The 16,175-nt window shown below is 52.7% G+C and overlaps 1 protein-coding gene across 1 annotated transcript in view; it reads right to left on the reverse strand.

The window, feature by feature from the left end:
* Positions 1-355: 355 nt before the first annotated feature.
* The window catches only part of TAF4 (TATA-box binding protein associated factor 4), a 107,811-nt gene continuing 91,991 nt past the window's right edge, over positions 356-16,175 (reverse strand). Inside the window, exon 16 of the mRNA XM_045363248.3 lies at positions 356-6,380. Coding sequence (XP_045219183.2) covers positions 6,165-6,380 — 216 coding nt within the window. The 3' untranslated portion in view covers positions 356-6,164. The remainder of the gene's footprint in view (positions 6,381-16,175) is intronic.

The raw sequence follows: 16,175 nt of genomic DNA on the forward strand, positions 1-16,175 counted from the left end.
ACCAATCTAAGTGCCCATCAGCTGATGAGCCGATAAAGAAAGTGTGAGATAGCCGGACGTGGTGGCTCACGCCTGTAATCCCAGCACTTTGGGAGGCTGAGGCGCGTGGATCACGAAGTCAGGAGATCAAGACCATCCTGGCTAACGCGATGAAACCCTGTCTCTACTAAAAATACAAAAAAAAAAAAAAATTAGCCAGGTGTGGTGGCGGGTGCCTGTAGTCCCAGCTACTTGGGAGGCTGAGGCAGGAGAATGGCATGAACCCGGGAGGCGGAGCTTGCAGTGAGCCGAGATCACACCACTGCACTCAGGCCTGGGTGACAGAGTGAGACTCTGTCTCAAAAAAAAAGAAAGTGTGAGATAGATTTAGATTAGATAGATAGATAGATAGATAGATAGATAGATAGACAGATAATGAAATACACGCATATGTATGTCATGAAATACAACTCAGTCATAAAAAAGAATGAAATAATGTATTTTGTAGTAACTTGGCTGGAACTGTGTAGACCATTATTCTAAGTGATGTAACTCAGGAATGGAAAACCAAATACTGTATGTTCTCACTTATAAGTGGGAGCTAGGCTGTGGGTACACAAAGGCATGCAGAGTGGTATAATGAACACTGGAGAATCAAAAAGAAGGAGGGAAGGAGGGGGATGAGGGACCAAGAACTACCTACTGGGAGGCCAGGTGTGGTGGTTCACCCCTGTAATCCCAGCACTTTGGGAGGCCGAGGCAGGTGGATCACCTGAGGCCAGGAGTTCAACACATACCTGACCAACACGGAGAAACCCATCTCTACTAAAAATGCAAAATTAGCCGGGCGTTGTGGTGGATGTCTGTAATCCCAGCTGCTCAGTAGACTGAGGCGGGAGAATCGCTTGAACCCAGGAGGCGGAGGTTGCAGTGAGCCAAGACCGTGCCATTGCACTCCAGCCTGGGCAACAAGAGCAAAACTCTGTCTGAAAAAAAAAAAAAAAAAAGAAAGAAAAAAAAAAAAAAACTACCTATTTGGTACAATGTACACTACTCGGGTGATGCGTACACTAAAATCTCAGACTTCGCCACTATACAAGTCATCCATGTAACCAAAGCCACTTGTGCAAAGCTAGTGAAATAAGATAAAAACTAGAGCTTGGCACAGTGGCTCACACCTGTAACCTCAGCACTTTGGGAGGCCAAGGCAGGGGGATTGCTTGAGCCTAGGAGTTCAAGACCAGCCTGGGAAACATAGCAAGACCCCATCTCTACTAAAACAAAAAAATTGTTTAAAATATCCTAGTGTAGTGATGAGTGTCTGTGGTCCCAGCTACTTGGGAGGTTGAGGCATGCAGATCACTTGAGCCCAGGAGGCCGAGGCTGCTATGAGCTGTGATCACACATCTGCACTCCAGCCTGGGTGACAGAGCAAGACCCCGTCTCAGAAAACAATAACAACAACAAAACTATTTGAGGTATAATTTACATACAACAAAACTCACCAATTTTAAATATAATTTGATGAGTTCTGACCAATGTATACAGTAGTGCAACCACCAGCACGATGATTATGAGGAACATTCCCAAGACACCAAAACTTTCCCTCCCCGGACCTCTTGACAGTCAGTCCCCTCCTCCACCCTGGCCCTGGACCCCTGTATTCTATTTGCTATCCCTGTAGTTTTGACTTTCATATAAATGAAACCACCCAGGATGCAGCATTTTGAGTCTGGCCTCTATCACCAAACATAATGCTTTTGAGATTTATCGTTGCTGCACCCTGGGGTAGCTCATTCTGTTTTTCTGGCTGAAAAACTTTCCTTATGCGGGTGTACTACGATTTATTTTATCCATTCACCTGTCGAGGGGTATTTGGCGTCATTCTCATTCACAGCTATTACGAATAAAGCCACTACGAATGTCGAAGTCAGAGGTTCTTTACATGGACAGAGACAGAGGTCTTCTCCTGGATGCCCAGCTGGGGTGGAACTGCTGGATCACGTGGTAACTATAGGTATAACTTCTTTTCTTTTCTTTCTTTTTTTTTTTTTTTTGAGACTGAGTCTCGCTCTGTTGCCCAGGCTGGAGTGCAGTGGTGCAATATCTGCTCACTGCAAGCTCCGCCTCCCGGGTTCACACCATTCTCCTGCCTCAGCGTCCCAAGTAGCTGGGACTACAGGCGCCCGCCACCACGCCCAGGTAATTTTTTGTATTTTTAGTAGAGACGGGGTTTCACCGTGTTAGCCAGAATGGTCTCAATCTCCTGACCTCATGATCCACCCACCTTGGCCTTCCAAAGTGCTGGGATTACAGGCGTGAGCCACCATGCCTAGCCAGGTGTAACTTTTCAAGAAACTGCCAGGCTGATTTCCAAAATGTCTGTAGCATGTTACATTCCCCCATGCAGGGTGTGGGGGTTCCAGTGAATACACATCCTTCCCTGCACTGGCATGGTCCGTCCTGTACATTCCAGTCTTTCCAGGTGGCGCTCAGTCCTTCCAGTGGGTGTTCAGTCCTTCCAGGAGGTACTGAGTCCTTCCAGGAGGTGCTCAGTCCTTCCAGGTGGTGCTCAGTCCTTCCAGGGGGTGCTCAGTCCTTCTAGGGAGTGCTCAGTCCTTCCAAGTGGTGCTCAGTCCTTCCAGGGGGTGCTCAGTCCTTCCAGGTGGTGCTCATTCTTTCCAGGAGGTGCTCAGTCCTTCCAGGTGGTGCTCAGTCCTTCCAGGGGGTGCTCAGTCCTTCCAGGGGGTGCTCATTCTTTCCAGGGGGTGCTCAGTCCTTCCAGGGGGTGCTCATTCTTTCCAGGGGGTGCTCATTCTTTCCAGGGGGTGCTCAGTCCTTCCAGGGGGTGCTCATTCTTTCCAGGGGGTGCTCAGTCCTTCCAGGGGGTGCTCATTCTTTCCAGGGGTTGCTCATTCTTTCCAGGAAGTGCTCAGTCCTTCCAGGGGGTGCTCAGTCCTTCCAGGGGGTGCTCAGTCCTTCCAGGTGGTGCTCATTCTTTCCAGGAGGTGCTCAGTCCTTCCAGGGGGTGCTCAGTCCTTCCAGGGGGTGCTCATTCTTTCCAGGAAGTGCTCAGTCCTTTCAGGGGGTGCTCAGTCCTTCCAGGGGGTGCTCAGTCTTTCCAGGGGGTGCTCAGTCCTTCCAGGGGGTGCTCAGTCCTTCCAGGGGGTGCTGAGTCATTCCAGGGGGTGCTCATTCTTTCCAGGAAGTGCTCAGTCCTTCCAGGAGGTGCTCAGTCCTTCCAGGGGGTGCTCAGTCCTTCTAGGGAGTGCTCAGTCATTCCAGGAGGTGCTCATTCTTTCCATGAAGTGCTCAGTCCTTTGTGGGGGTGCTCAGTCCTTCCAGAAGTGCTCAGTCCTTCCAGGAGGTGCTCAGTCCTTCCAGGGGGTGTTCAGTCCTTCCTGGGGATGCTCAGTCCTTCCAGGAGGTGCTCAGTCCTTCCTGGGGGTGCTCAGTCCTTCCAAGGGGTGCTCAGTCCTTCCTGGGGTTGCTCAGTCTTTCCAGGGGGTGCTCATTCTTTCCAGGAAGTGCTCAGTCCTTCTAGGGAGTGCTCAGTCATTCCAGGAGGTGCTCATTCTTTCCAGGAAGTGCTCAGTCCTTCCAGGAGGTGCTCAGTCCTTCCAGGAGGTGCTCAATCCTTCCTGGGGGTGCTCAGTCCTTCCAGGAAGTGCTCAGTCCTTCCAGGAGGTGCTCAGTCCTTCTAGGGGGTGCTCAGTCCTCCGTGGGGGTGCTCAGTCCTTCCAGGAGGTGCTCAGTCCTTCCAGGGGGTGTTCAGTCCTTCCTGGGGATGCTCAGTCCTTCCAGGAGGTGCTCAGTCCTTCCAGGGGATGCTCAGTCCTTCCAGAAGGTGCTCATTCTTTCCAGAAAGTGCTCAGTCCTTCCTGGGGGTGCTCAGTCCTTCCAGGAAGTGCTCAGTCCTTCCAGGAGGTGCTCAGTCCTTCCAGGGGGTGCTCAGTCCTTCCAGGAAGTGCTCAGTCCTTCCAGGAGGTGCTCAGTCCTTCCAGGGGGTGCTCAGTCCTTCCAGGAGGTGCTCAGTCCTTCCAGGGGTGTTCAGTCCTTCCAGGAAGTGCTCAGTCCTTCCAGGAGGTGCTCAGTCCTTCCAGGAGGTGCTCAGTCTTCCAGGAAGTGCTCAGTCCTTCCAGGAGGTGCTCAGTCTTCCAGGGGTGTTCAGTCCTTCCTGGGGATGCTCAGTCCTTCCAGGAGGTGCACAGCACTGTCCCACTGTGGTTCGAAGTTGTGTTTCCTTGATGATGAATGGTGCTGAGCATCTGTGTGTGTGCTCATTTGCCGTCTGTACTTCTTTGGGGAAGTCTGTTCCAATCCCCTATCTCACAGGAATGTTCTTCTCTATATTTGGCTACACAGTTGCCATTCTGGTGCTATTTCTTTACTGTTGTGTCCATTTGATACAACTTTCCTTCTGCTTACAGAGTTTACTTTAACCTTACTTAACATGTTGAGGATGTTGAGGCAAGAGAATAGGGAATTAGGGTAACCAAGGGTTAAGGCAGAAGCAAAAGAGCAGCAGGCTCCGCCAGTTCCAGGCAAGACTGGGCAGCACACAGGCCACATCCCACCCCTGCGATGACAAGACAGAAGCCTCCACGTCAGCCTCTGATTGGCCACAGATCAATCCTTCATAGGGTGTAACCAATGGGAGGCCTCTAAAGGGCGCCTGGGGGTGTTACCAAATATTTTTGCTTTACAAAAACCCTGGGGAGCATTGCAAGCGGGGGATGGTGTCTTGAGCCACTGGCTCGAGCCCACTCCCGCTCTGCGGAACGTACTTCTGCCTCAATGTAGCTGTGCTTTCGACTCAGCAAAACAGAAATCATGTTCCAAATACACACGATGCTAAGAACAAACAGGAACACGCATGACCTGCCACTGCAGCCGCACGTATGATTGGTTATCAGGGGCCAAAAGGCCATTCTCAGTAAGACTTTAGAAATATATGTGTCTGCTTTTTTTTTTTTTTTTTTTTTAATTTATTTATTTTTTATTTTTTGAGACGGAGTCTCGCTCTGTCGCCCAGGCTGGAGTGCAGTGGCCGGATCTCAGCTCACTGCAAGCTCCGCCTCCCGGGTTCACGCCATTCTCCTGCCTCAGCCTCCCGAGTAGCTGGGACTACAGGCGCCCACCACCTCGCCCGGCTATTTTTTTTTTTTTTGTATTTTTTTAGTAGAGACGGGGTTTCACCGTGTTAGCCAGGATGGTCTCGATCTCCTGACCTCGTGATCCACCCGTCTCGGCCTCCTAAAGTGCTGGGATTACAGGCTTGAGCCACCGCGCCCGGCCTGTGTCTGCTTTTTATAATTGCTCCATATATTGTGTTATCAGACAAGATAGTTATTTAAGAAATGGGAATTGCAGAAATGACTGCAGTGCAGCAGTAATTATGGTGCACTTTTTCACTATTTAAGTTGGCTAGTTCTCCACGTTCCTGAAACAATTTTTAGGGTTTTTTTTTTTTTTTTTTTTTTTTTTTTTTTTTTTTTTTGTAGTAGAAAATGCAGGCAGTGTTTTCACAAAAGTAAATGTACAGTGATTTGAAATACAATAAATGAAGGCAATGCATGGCCTTCCAGTAAAAATTTTAAAAATAAATAAATAAAAATCTGTGCTTTCGTTACCCCGTTCTTTCATTGCTTGTCTTTCATTGCTTCGTTCTTTTGTTGCTTTGTTTGTGCATTTTGTTCAATTCTTTGTTCAACACACCAAGAACCTGGACAACCCACAGTCAAGACATTCTACCTGGTAACCATAGGACATCACTTTAACATTTCTGGGGGACGCGTCTGATGGCGATGAACTCTTTCAATTTTTGTGTTTCTGAAAAACTAATTTCATTCTTTTCTAAAGAAAAAAATGTTTTCATTGGGTAAAGAATTTTAAATTGGCTGGGCGCGGTGGCTCACACCTATAATCCCAGCAGTTTGAGAGGCCAAGGCAGGTGGATCACCTGAGGTCAGGAGTTCAAGACCAGCCTGGCTAACATGGCAAAATCCTGTCTTTACTAAAAATTAACTGAGCGTGGTGGCACATGCCTGTGATCCCAGCTACTCAGGAGGCTGAGGCATGAGAATCGTTTGAACCCAGGAGGCGGAGGTTACAGTGAGCCAAAATCGCGCACCATTGCACTCCAGCCTGGACGGCAGAGTGAGAGGGGAGCAACTGGGCCTGGGCTAAAGGAGGCTTTGGCTGAGCCCCTCCGTGCCCAGGGTACAACAAGAGTCAGGACAGTACACAGGGACTTGCCTTAGGAAAGCCCACCCAGCCAGGTGCACGACTTGCATGAAGAAGATCAGAAAGTTTACTGAGGCACGGGAAGACTTCTTCTGATGGAAGGAGACAAGGGCCCTGGACCACACTCTTCTCAGCGATGGCCTGGAAGCCTCAGCCTGTACAGAAAGAAAGAAGAAATAAAAGATGTAAGGGTTGGAAGGGAAAAAAATAAAGCTGTGGTTGTCCATGGATGACACAGCTTCATACAGAGGAATGCTTCAAGAATAGATAAACAACCTGTTAGAATTAATCAGTGGAGTTACAAGGTCACTGAGGACAAGGTCAATAGACCCAAAAAAAATCCATCAAGTGCTTGTAGACTAGCACAAACAGAACACAAATTCTAAAATTATATACCATCTACAACAGTATCTGTATTAGTCATTTTCATACTGCTATGAAGAAATATCCAAGATGGGTAATTTATGAAGAAAAAGAGGTTTAATGGACTCACAGTTCCACTTGGCTGAAGACGCCTCACAATCATGCTGGAAGGTGGAGGAGAAACAAAGTCATGTCCTACATGGCGGCAGGCAAGAGAGTGTGTGCAGGGAAACTGCCCTTTATAAAACCATCAGATCTCGTGAGACTTATTCTCTATCACAAGAACAGCACGGGAAAAACCCACCCCCATGATTAAGGTACCTCCCACCAGGACCCTCCCACACCACAAGTTGATTATGGGAGCTACAATTCAAGATGAGATTTGGGTGGGGACACAACCAAACCATATCAGCATCCAAATATTTAGAAATAAATCTAACTGGAGATGTGAAAGACCTCCACCTGCAAACTACACAGTGAAATTAAACACGTAAGTAAATGGTTATGCCATATTCCTGGATTAGAAAATTCAATAATGTAAAATGTCAGTTCTCCCCAAATCCATTTTTAGATTCAATGCAATCCCAGTAAAATTCCAAGTTGAGTTTGTTTGGGGTGGTTTTGTTTGTTTGTTTGTTTGGAGACAGGTTCTTGCTCTCAAGACCCTACGTCCTGGACAGGGTCCACCTAGGCTGGAGTACAGTGGCATGATCACAGCTCACTGCAACCTTGAATTCCTGGGCTCGGGTGATCCCACCTCAGCCTCCTGAGTAGCTGGGACTACAGGCACACACAAAAATTTTTGTATTTTTTATATAGACAGGATCTTGCCTTGTTGCCCAGACTGGTCTCAAACGGCCAGGCTCAAGCGATCCTCCCACCTCAGCCTCCCCAAGTGCTGGGATTACAGGCATGAGCTACCGCAATAGGCCAAGTTTTTGTTGTTGTTTTTTGTTTTGTTTTAAACTGAGCTGAGAAACTTCAAGTCACGGCTGGAGAAGAGTCAAGATGGGTCTGGCCCCACCTCACCCCCACAGAGCCTCCTTGGCTTTAGGAAGGGCAGGGGTCCTTTCTCAGGCACTGGTGGCTGTGCTTTAAGCTACTGTGGTGGAGGCTGAGCCAGTCTCCCACCCACCTGGCTACCAGGAAGCCTCGAGTCTGTCCCTGCAGTCCCTCCTCCTGGGAGCTGCTGACCAATCTAGGGTGTCCCCACCTGTTTTGCTTTCTGGGAAGAGTCTCCTCTCTGAGAAGCAAGACCCCCTAGAGATGTGGTCGATGCTGGCTCCGCCTGCCCTGCCCTGCCTGCCTGCACACCGTTCCGGGTGTCACCACCCCAGGCGACTGCAGGACCCTGGATGCCCTGAGGTCCGAGAAGGCGGGAGGTCCCTGAGTCTTTTACTCCCCGGAGATGAGCCTTCGTGGGGCTCTCAGGCCCCTTTTTCCTTTTTACTTCTACCTGGGGGTTGTGGTGCCGAATGCCTCTTGGGTTCCAACGTCTGGTGCCGTCTCAGGAGTTCCACCGGCAGCCACCCGACGTGCGGTGACTGTAACAGGTTTGTGACCCCTGCCCTCCCCGCATGGCCTGGCACATCGGCAGCCCTCCCGCGAGTCAGCTTGGGTGACTGCGACTGCCCTGGGCTCTAAACCCGGGGGTATGGGCCAGGCGTCTGCCTGGGGAGGTGTGGACAGACGCAGGCAGGGTGGGAGGAGGCGGATGTGTCCTCTACGAAGGACGCGGGGCGCGCGGGGCCTCCAGTCCCCGGCACCCTCCACCCCGAGCCCACGTCCCCACACGTGTCGTGCCCCGCCTCCCCAGCCTCCTGGGCCCCCAGCCGCCCCCGCGTCCTTTCCTACTGCCCCCCACCGTGCTTCCCAACTGCCCCCCACCGTGCACCCGGCATCCCAGGCCCAGGTGCCCCGCCCCGGGCCTTACCCATGGAGTGGAGCCTGCTCGCCTCCCTGGACCCCTGCGCCTGGCTCCTCCTTGGCTCCCACGAGGCACAGCCTGTGTCCGCCCCAGCCCGCCGCGAACTCGCGCTGCAACCTGCCGCCTCGGCCCGGCCCCCGGCCCCGCCCCCGGCCCCGCCCCCAGCCATCTGGCCCCTCCCCTCCCCTCTGGCCCCGCCCCTCCCTGGCCCGCGGGGCGGCCGCGTGTTTTCTGTTCCCGTCTCTGCGGCCAGGTGGGGGCGAGTGCTCTGAGGTCAACCCTCGGCCACCTGGGAGCTGAGCGGTGCTGCCACTGTCCCCATTTCAGAGATGAGAAAACTGAGGCTCACAGGGCAAAGGGCCGTCTGCGTCCGCAGGAGGGCCGGAGCCCAGCTCTTCGTGGAGGAACAGGGAGGCCTGGACCAGCCCCTTCCCGAACGCAGCAAGTGATGCTCTGAGAAGGGGGTGCGGGGACCCCTTCCCTCTGGGGCCCTCAGGAGGGGCGGGCCTCAGTCCTGGGATGTGGCCCCAATCCAGCCACCCTCAAGCCTCCCAGGAGTCTCAGCGCCTCCCCACGCACCCGAGTGTCCAAAAGGCTCCGACATCCCCTCTAGCGGGAGCGCTCCTCAGTCTCTCTGGCGAGGGTCCCGGGCACCAAGGAAGAGGGCGGCAGCAAGGACTGGGTGGGTCGGCTTTCCAGCGCCTGGCTTGTGATGTCGGGCTCCCCCTCCATCCTCAGCTCCTGGGAGCTCATTCTCATGGCTGGCTGGGTCCACCTCAGCCTGGAATGAGTGTGTGGCATTCTTATGGCCACCTGCCCCCAACCATGAAAACAGACCCAGTGCCAGTCTTCAGGCACAGCTGGATCCCAGTGCCAGTCTTCAGGGACAGCTGGATCCCAGTGCCAGTCTTCAGGGACAGCTGGATCTCAGTGCCAGTCTTCAGGCACAGCTGGATCCCAGTGCCAGTCTTCAGGGACAGCTGGATCTCAGTGCCGGTCTTCAGGGACAGCTGGATCTAGGCCCTCCGGAAATGCCATCAAGGCTGGCTCTTCACTTGGCCTCTGTGTTGGTCTCAGCCACACTGCCCTGCAGTGGCCAAGGTGGCGGTCCTTGGGCAACTGAGCTGACGTCCTGCCAGCCCCCAAACATGAAGTGTCCTTCGGTGGAATCCCTGCAACATGTCTGGGTGAGACGGGACTGGCCAGGCTGGGGTCACGGCCATCCCTCAGCCTGTGTCAGTGCCCATGACAGGCCAGGCCACATGACCCACCCCCCTGGGTCCACCCCAAGCGGGCAGAATGGGTTCTGCTGGCCCCATGTGCCCGTGCACGGCGCTGTGCCAGGAGACACAGGGCCCCCTCAGTCATCACATGGCGTTTCTCATAAGCTTCTGAGGCGGCCCAGGGACCACCAGGGCTCCAGTGTGGCCAAGAAGTGAAGTCCGGAGTTACCCAGAGGGCTGCTGGTGAGGGGAGTACTCAAGACGGAGGTGGAGGGCTTCCTGGAGCTGGTGGCATTTGAGAGGACACAGGGGAAGAGCAGCACAGAGTGGAAGGCCCTGCAGGAGAATTCGGGGGACTCTGGCAGCCCAGCAAGCTCCAGTTCCTAGGATCCTCCTAGGATCCTAGGATGCTTGTTGGGGAAACAATATTGTACATCTCTCCCTCCCTCCCCCTGCTCCCCATCCCCTTCCCACCCCCTCCCTACCACGCTCCTGCAGCCTAGAGAGGGAAAGGTCCCTCCACCAGGACCAGACCTCCTCCCTCCTCCCACCCCACTTCCAGCATTGGCAGAGAGTGCTGGACCTGGACTACGGTCAGGAGCAGTGGCTCCCCCAGCACCATCAAACCTGTCACCTCCCTGCACCCCTTCCCCCCTCCCCTCCCTTCCTTCCTCCCCTTTCTTTACCCCCTCTCCTCCCTTTCCCCACCTCCCCTCTCTTCCCACCTCCCCTCCCTTTCTCCCTCCTCCCTTCCTCCATCCCCTCCCTTCCCGCCTCCCCTTGCTATGCCTTTTGCCCTCCTCCCTGCACCCTCTTCTTCCTGCACCCCCTGCTCCCCTCCCCCCGCTTTCACCCATCCCTCCTCCCTGTAACCCCCCCCTCCTCCCTGCACCCTCCTTCCCCTTTCCTGCACCTTCCTTCCCCCTCCCCACTGCCCCACCCTCACCTCTGCTTCTCCCATTTGGCACTTCCCATGTTCCTGTCTCCACACGGGAATGCAGTCTTTTTGTTTTTCATTCATTTATTTTTGCAGCGTTATTGAGAGAGAGCTGATGTATGGTAACCTGCATATATTTGTAGTGTGCAGTGTGAAAAGTTTCGACACTTTACACACCTGTGAAACCATCACAGTCAAGATTAACTCTCCATCACCCAAGTTTCCCCATGCCCTTGGCAGGCCTCTCCCACCCCATCTGCGAAGGTGCCCAGGAGCCTTTTCTCACTCCCATCACTGCGCTGCCCAGCATCTCGCACGGGTGGAAGCAGCTGGTTCCTGTTGTCGCGGAGCGTTCGGCTGCGGGGTAAAATAAAGCTGCTGTGAATCTTGTACAGGCTTTGCTGGACACCTGTGTTTGTTTCTCCACGAGCAGCAGTCAGAGACACGTTTAACCCCTTAAGAAACTGCCAGAAGGGTATGAACCACCGTCCACACCCCAGCACCTCCAGGAGTTCCGCACCCTCCCGACGCTTGTCCTGGTCCCATCCTCACGAGTGTGTTCCTGGTATTTTGTTGTTTTTAATTTCTAAATAAGCTCAGGAAACATGATTCTCAACATCCTCCTCAGAGGCACCCAGAGAGAAGCTGCTTCTCTTCTGCTCACAGCGGAGGGCTCTCCTGTCCACCTGTGCCCTTCCCCAGCAGCCTTTTCCATCTCAAGCCTCTACCCAGCCCCTTCGCCAGTCAGGAGGCTCCCCAGGGTCCGGCCCCTGCAGCCCCTGGAAAGGCTCCCGTGCCTGAGAGGCGCTCACAGCACTTGGTGGGTAAGAACATTGAGAAAAGACAGATACACACGTGCCCATCCTTCTCAAAAACAGAAATTCTAGCAGAAATTAGGACCTAACAGCCTGACAAGCAGCTAGCTGCGTTTCTAACAAGGAGTGTGATCTATCTCCCAAGCAAGTCTCGAACGTGCCCTGGGAAGCTCCCATTCGACCTTCCTGGTGAGCTCAGCGTCACAGGGACTGTGCCCAGTCCGGCTTTGTGTCAACGCTCTGCTTCGCATAGCCAGCCCCACCAGGCAGGGGGCTTCAGAAGGCTGCGTAGGGACTGGGGTCTTTCGAATTGCATAACCACCATTCTGAGATCAGGCACTGGTTGAGCACTTGCTGTATGCATGGCACTGAGGACACAGGAGGCCCTGATGGGTCCCCGAAGCTACTCCGACCAATGAAAGCCGAGAGCAGCACAGATGCCACTGCCTCTGTGGCCCCGGGCAGGCAGTGCCCTGAGGGCAGGCCCAGATGAAGGCTCAGTGGACCTTTTTTTTTTTTTTTTTTGAGACAGAGTCTCGCTCTGTCACCCAGGCTGGAGTGCAGTGGCACGATCTCAGCTCACTGCAACCTCCGCCTCCTGGGCTCAAGTGATTCTCCTGCCTCCGCCTCCCAAGGAGCTGGGACTACAGGAGCGCACCACCACACTCAGCTAATTCTTTATATTTTAGGAGAGACGGGGTTTCACCATGTTGGCCAGGATGGTCTCTTGACCTCAGGTGATCCGCCCACCTCGGCCTCCCAAAGTGCTGGGATTACAGGTGTGAGCCACCACATCCACCTGGACTTTTTCTTTTTTAGATAAAATTACACTTGAAATTGATTTGTAGACCTAGTATTAAAAAGATTTTTTAAAATTACATTTGGAAGCCACCGTCTGATAGAAGGGAAAATGCCAGCAACTGACTGTGGAGAACCACCAGATTTGTACTCAGAGCAGCATTCGAAAAACGATGACAACTTCTTGGGCACTTAGCCCACCGGGGCCATTTACACGCCTGAGTCCTTTAGTGCCAGATCCCTAGTGCGGGGCCAGGTGACCCACCTGGGTGGGGCCCAAGCCTTTCCCGGTGCTTAACTGAAGTGCCCTTACATTGGCTGAAATACACAGATCTTACCTGTCAGCTTAGCATTTCACATTGGCATGCACCTGTGCGACCCCTATGATGATCGAATCAGAACATTTTCATCACCCCAGAGGGCCCTGGCGCCTCTTCCTGACAGTCTCCTCACCGGAGGCCCACGCCCTGCTTCTACCCACACGTGAGCTTCCATCAGGTGGAATCAGAATGCACAGGCTTCTGTGTCTGGCCTCCTCCAGTCAGCGTAGTTCTTCTGAGATTCAGCTCCATCATTGAGCACATCAGGAGTTCGTTCCTTTTTATTCCTGGGAGACGTTTCACTGACTAAATAAGCCTCCATTTGACTCTCCATTCACCTGCTGATGGGCATTTGGGCTGCTTCCATCTTAAGCATCAATGAATACAGCCACTGTGAACATTCTTATATGACTTTTTGGTGGACAAAGGAACTCATGCTCAAGTAGATGCTTAGGAGTGGAACTGCTGGTCACAGGACAGATGCACACTCAGCTTCGTCACTGTGTCACACACCGGGTAGACGTGCATTCAGCTTCCTGTGTCACGCACTGGATACACACGCATTTGGCTTCCTGTGTCACGCACCACTGGATGGCAGTCGTTCAGATTCAAGCCCTGAGGGTGGGCACACAGTGGGGCCTCACTGTGGTCTCTATTTGCATTTCTCTGATGACCAGTAATGGTGAGCACCTTTTCAGTTGCTTATTCACCACTTGTATATCTTTTCTAAAGCACCTGTTCAAGTGTCTTGCACATTTGTTATTGTATTGTCTTTTTATCACTGAGTTGTGGAATTCTTTATTCCTTTGTCATGTATAAATATTGCAAATATTTCTCCAAGTCTGTGGCTTGCCTTTTTACTTTATATACCTTTTTTAACATTCTAAAGAGAAATTTACTTTCCATTTTATTTTTTCCCAGTAATAGAGCAAAACAATAAAGAAAAAAATATAGATGAGTATCTAAACTTTTTCAGAAACAATGTATTTCATAGAGTAAAAATTGAATCCACTTTTTTCCCACTGTGTTCATGAAATCTAAATGATAGATTGTGGAATTCATAAGTGTGGCGAATAAGCCAGTCTAAAGAAAATCTCCTGTGCCTCCCGTACGACGTCCCATATCATGTCCCATATCATGTCCCGTCCACATCCCGTACCACATCCTGTACCACGGACCATAACAGGCGATTGCCAAAAAGCAAAGGTTCCACTCTGACCTTGAACTAAACGCTGACCAACCTCCAAGGGCATCTTGATGAGCAAAAGGCTGTAGCTTTGAGGCCCAATTTATCCATTCTTCTTCAGGATTTGTGCCTTCTACGTCCTTAGAAATCCTTTCCCACTCCCAGTCATGAAGACCTCTGATGCTTTCCAGGTCTCTGTCCACCTCAAGTTCATGTTTACGTACAGTGTGAAGATGGACTCCAGGCTCACGTTCCCCCACAGGGCACAGAACTGCACCAGGGCCTTCAGCCACGCCTGTCTTTGCACCACGCCGTCCTGATTGCTGTCACTTCAGAGGAAGTCTTGAAATGTGGGAGGGTCAAGTGCTCCATTCTGTCCTAGGCTGTCTTGGCTATTTAAGTCCTCTGCATTTCTATATACATTTGTGGAATCAGATTGTCAGTTTCTAGGAAAATCCTGCTGGGATTTGGTTGAGCCGGCATTGCTTCTGTTTCTCAGTTTGGACAGACTTGCTGTCTTCAGCAACAGTGAGTCTTCCCCACCAGCACTATGGTGTTGGCCTCCGCTGAGGGCTTCGATTTCTCAGTTCCAGTGTAAGGATCTCGTACATCTTTCATTCAGTGTATACCTAGGCATGTGTTCTCTGTGCTATTGTTGACGGCACGTTTTTAACCTGGTTGTTGGTTGCGAGTACACGGAACTACAGACGCCTCCAGCTACCGGCCTTGCCTCCGGCCCTCTTTCGGAGTTCACGCACCATGCTCAGTGTTGTGTTTGTAGGTTCGTCTGGACTTCCGAGACATGTGTCACCTCTAAATTTTTTGTTCACCTTCTTCCTCTCCATACTTGGTGCCTGTTTTTCTTGCCTTTTTGCCCAACTGGAGCTGCCTGTATGTGGGGAGCGGAGGCAGCAAGAGCGGCCGTCCCGGTCATGTTCACATCAGGCTGCTCGTGCCCCAGGTCTGTGCAAACACCCAGATCGGACTGACGGCAGCCAGCAAGCCTGTGATGAGATGCGAAACAGCAGCTACGAGTCTCAAGAACAGAGTACAACAAACGCGTCTGTGGACCCGGTCTTGTGGCAGTGCCTGGCTGAGGGGAGTCCCCGTGACTGCCCCACGCAGACTGACCGAACCAACATGAAGAGCAGAAGAGCTGGAATGAAATCAATCATCCTCGCAGAAATTCAAGTGCAACTGCCCTTTGTACCTGATTAAACTCATTTATTTCAGGCCAAGAACTTCGTGAAAGGCAGGTATGGGTCATGGATGGAAAGCACAGGCATGACCCCATCAGGGAACGACCCTGGCACAGCCTGCAGTAGGAAGCTGGAGAGCGCCCACCAGTGCTTCCTGCTGAGACTCCATGTGGCCGCAAGTGTCCAGGGTGAACTGTTTCCTCCTTAAAAAAGATATGGAGGACTCCTTACCCCCGGTCCTCAGAATGGGACTCTATCTGGAGTTAGGGTCTTTACACAGGTAATCCAGTCAGAATGAGGTTGTTTGGGTGGGCCCTGATCCAACAGGGCTGGAGGTCCTTACAGAGAGGGGAAGCTGGACCCAGAGACTGACACACACAAGGGAGAAGCTGCAGAAAGGCGAAGGCAGAGATTGGGAGCTGTGTCTAAGCCAAGGAACCCAAAGGTGCCAGCAGCTGCCAGAAGCTGGGAGAGCAGACCCTTCCCCAGAGCCTGGGGAGAAACCCACCCTGCTGGCACCTGTGGCCCCCAGAGCTGTGGGACGATCCGTGGTCCTTTGTCACGGCAGCCCCAGTGGGGCAGTGCAACAGGTGTGGGAACAGCGGCAGTGTCTCCAGCAGCACTTGTAAGTAAACCTGTATTATCGCTGTGGCTCCGTCACACCAGGTGGAGTGAATGTCATGACGGGGGACTGACTCCAGTCGCATCAGAGACCGCTCCCAAAGGCTCTCCAAGGTGCTCAAAGGCAGGGAGTGGTGCGGTACACATTGGCGCTGAGTCTCTGAGGGCCCAGCAGGAGCTGCAACCTGTCAGGGCCAACCTGTACCACAAACTGCCCTGGAGACGCCTTCTCTCGCCACAGGAGGTCTGCGTCAGGGCTGGGGCCCTCTGGGCACCTCAGCCGCGTTTCTGTGTGCATCTCCCCCTGCGCTGGGCCTCCCCCCGCCCCTCCTAGCTGTGCCCAGCTCATCTCCACCTGTGAGAGCAGAAGATGTAAGCGCAGTCTCCAGCCCCCGGACTCCACGCACAGGGCGGCTCAGCCCCTGTCCTCACAGAGAAAGTTCTTTCTCCCAGCTCTGCTGGGGCTCAGCTACAGATTCCAACAGGTGGCTCAGAAACCAGTGCCTCAGCAGAGCCAGAGTGCAATCTGGCAGCAGAATCTAAAACTGGAAAACGGGGGAA

Source organism: Macaca fascicularis, chromosome 10, assembly GCF_037993035.2.
Source record: "Macaca fascicularis isolate 582-1 chromosome 10, T2T-MFA8v1.1".
NCBI lineage: Eukaryota > Metazoa > Chordata > Mammalia > Primates > Cercopithecidae > Macaca > Macaca fascicularis.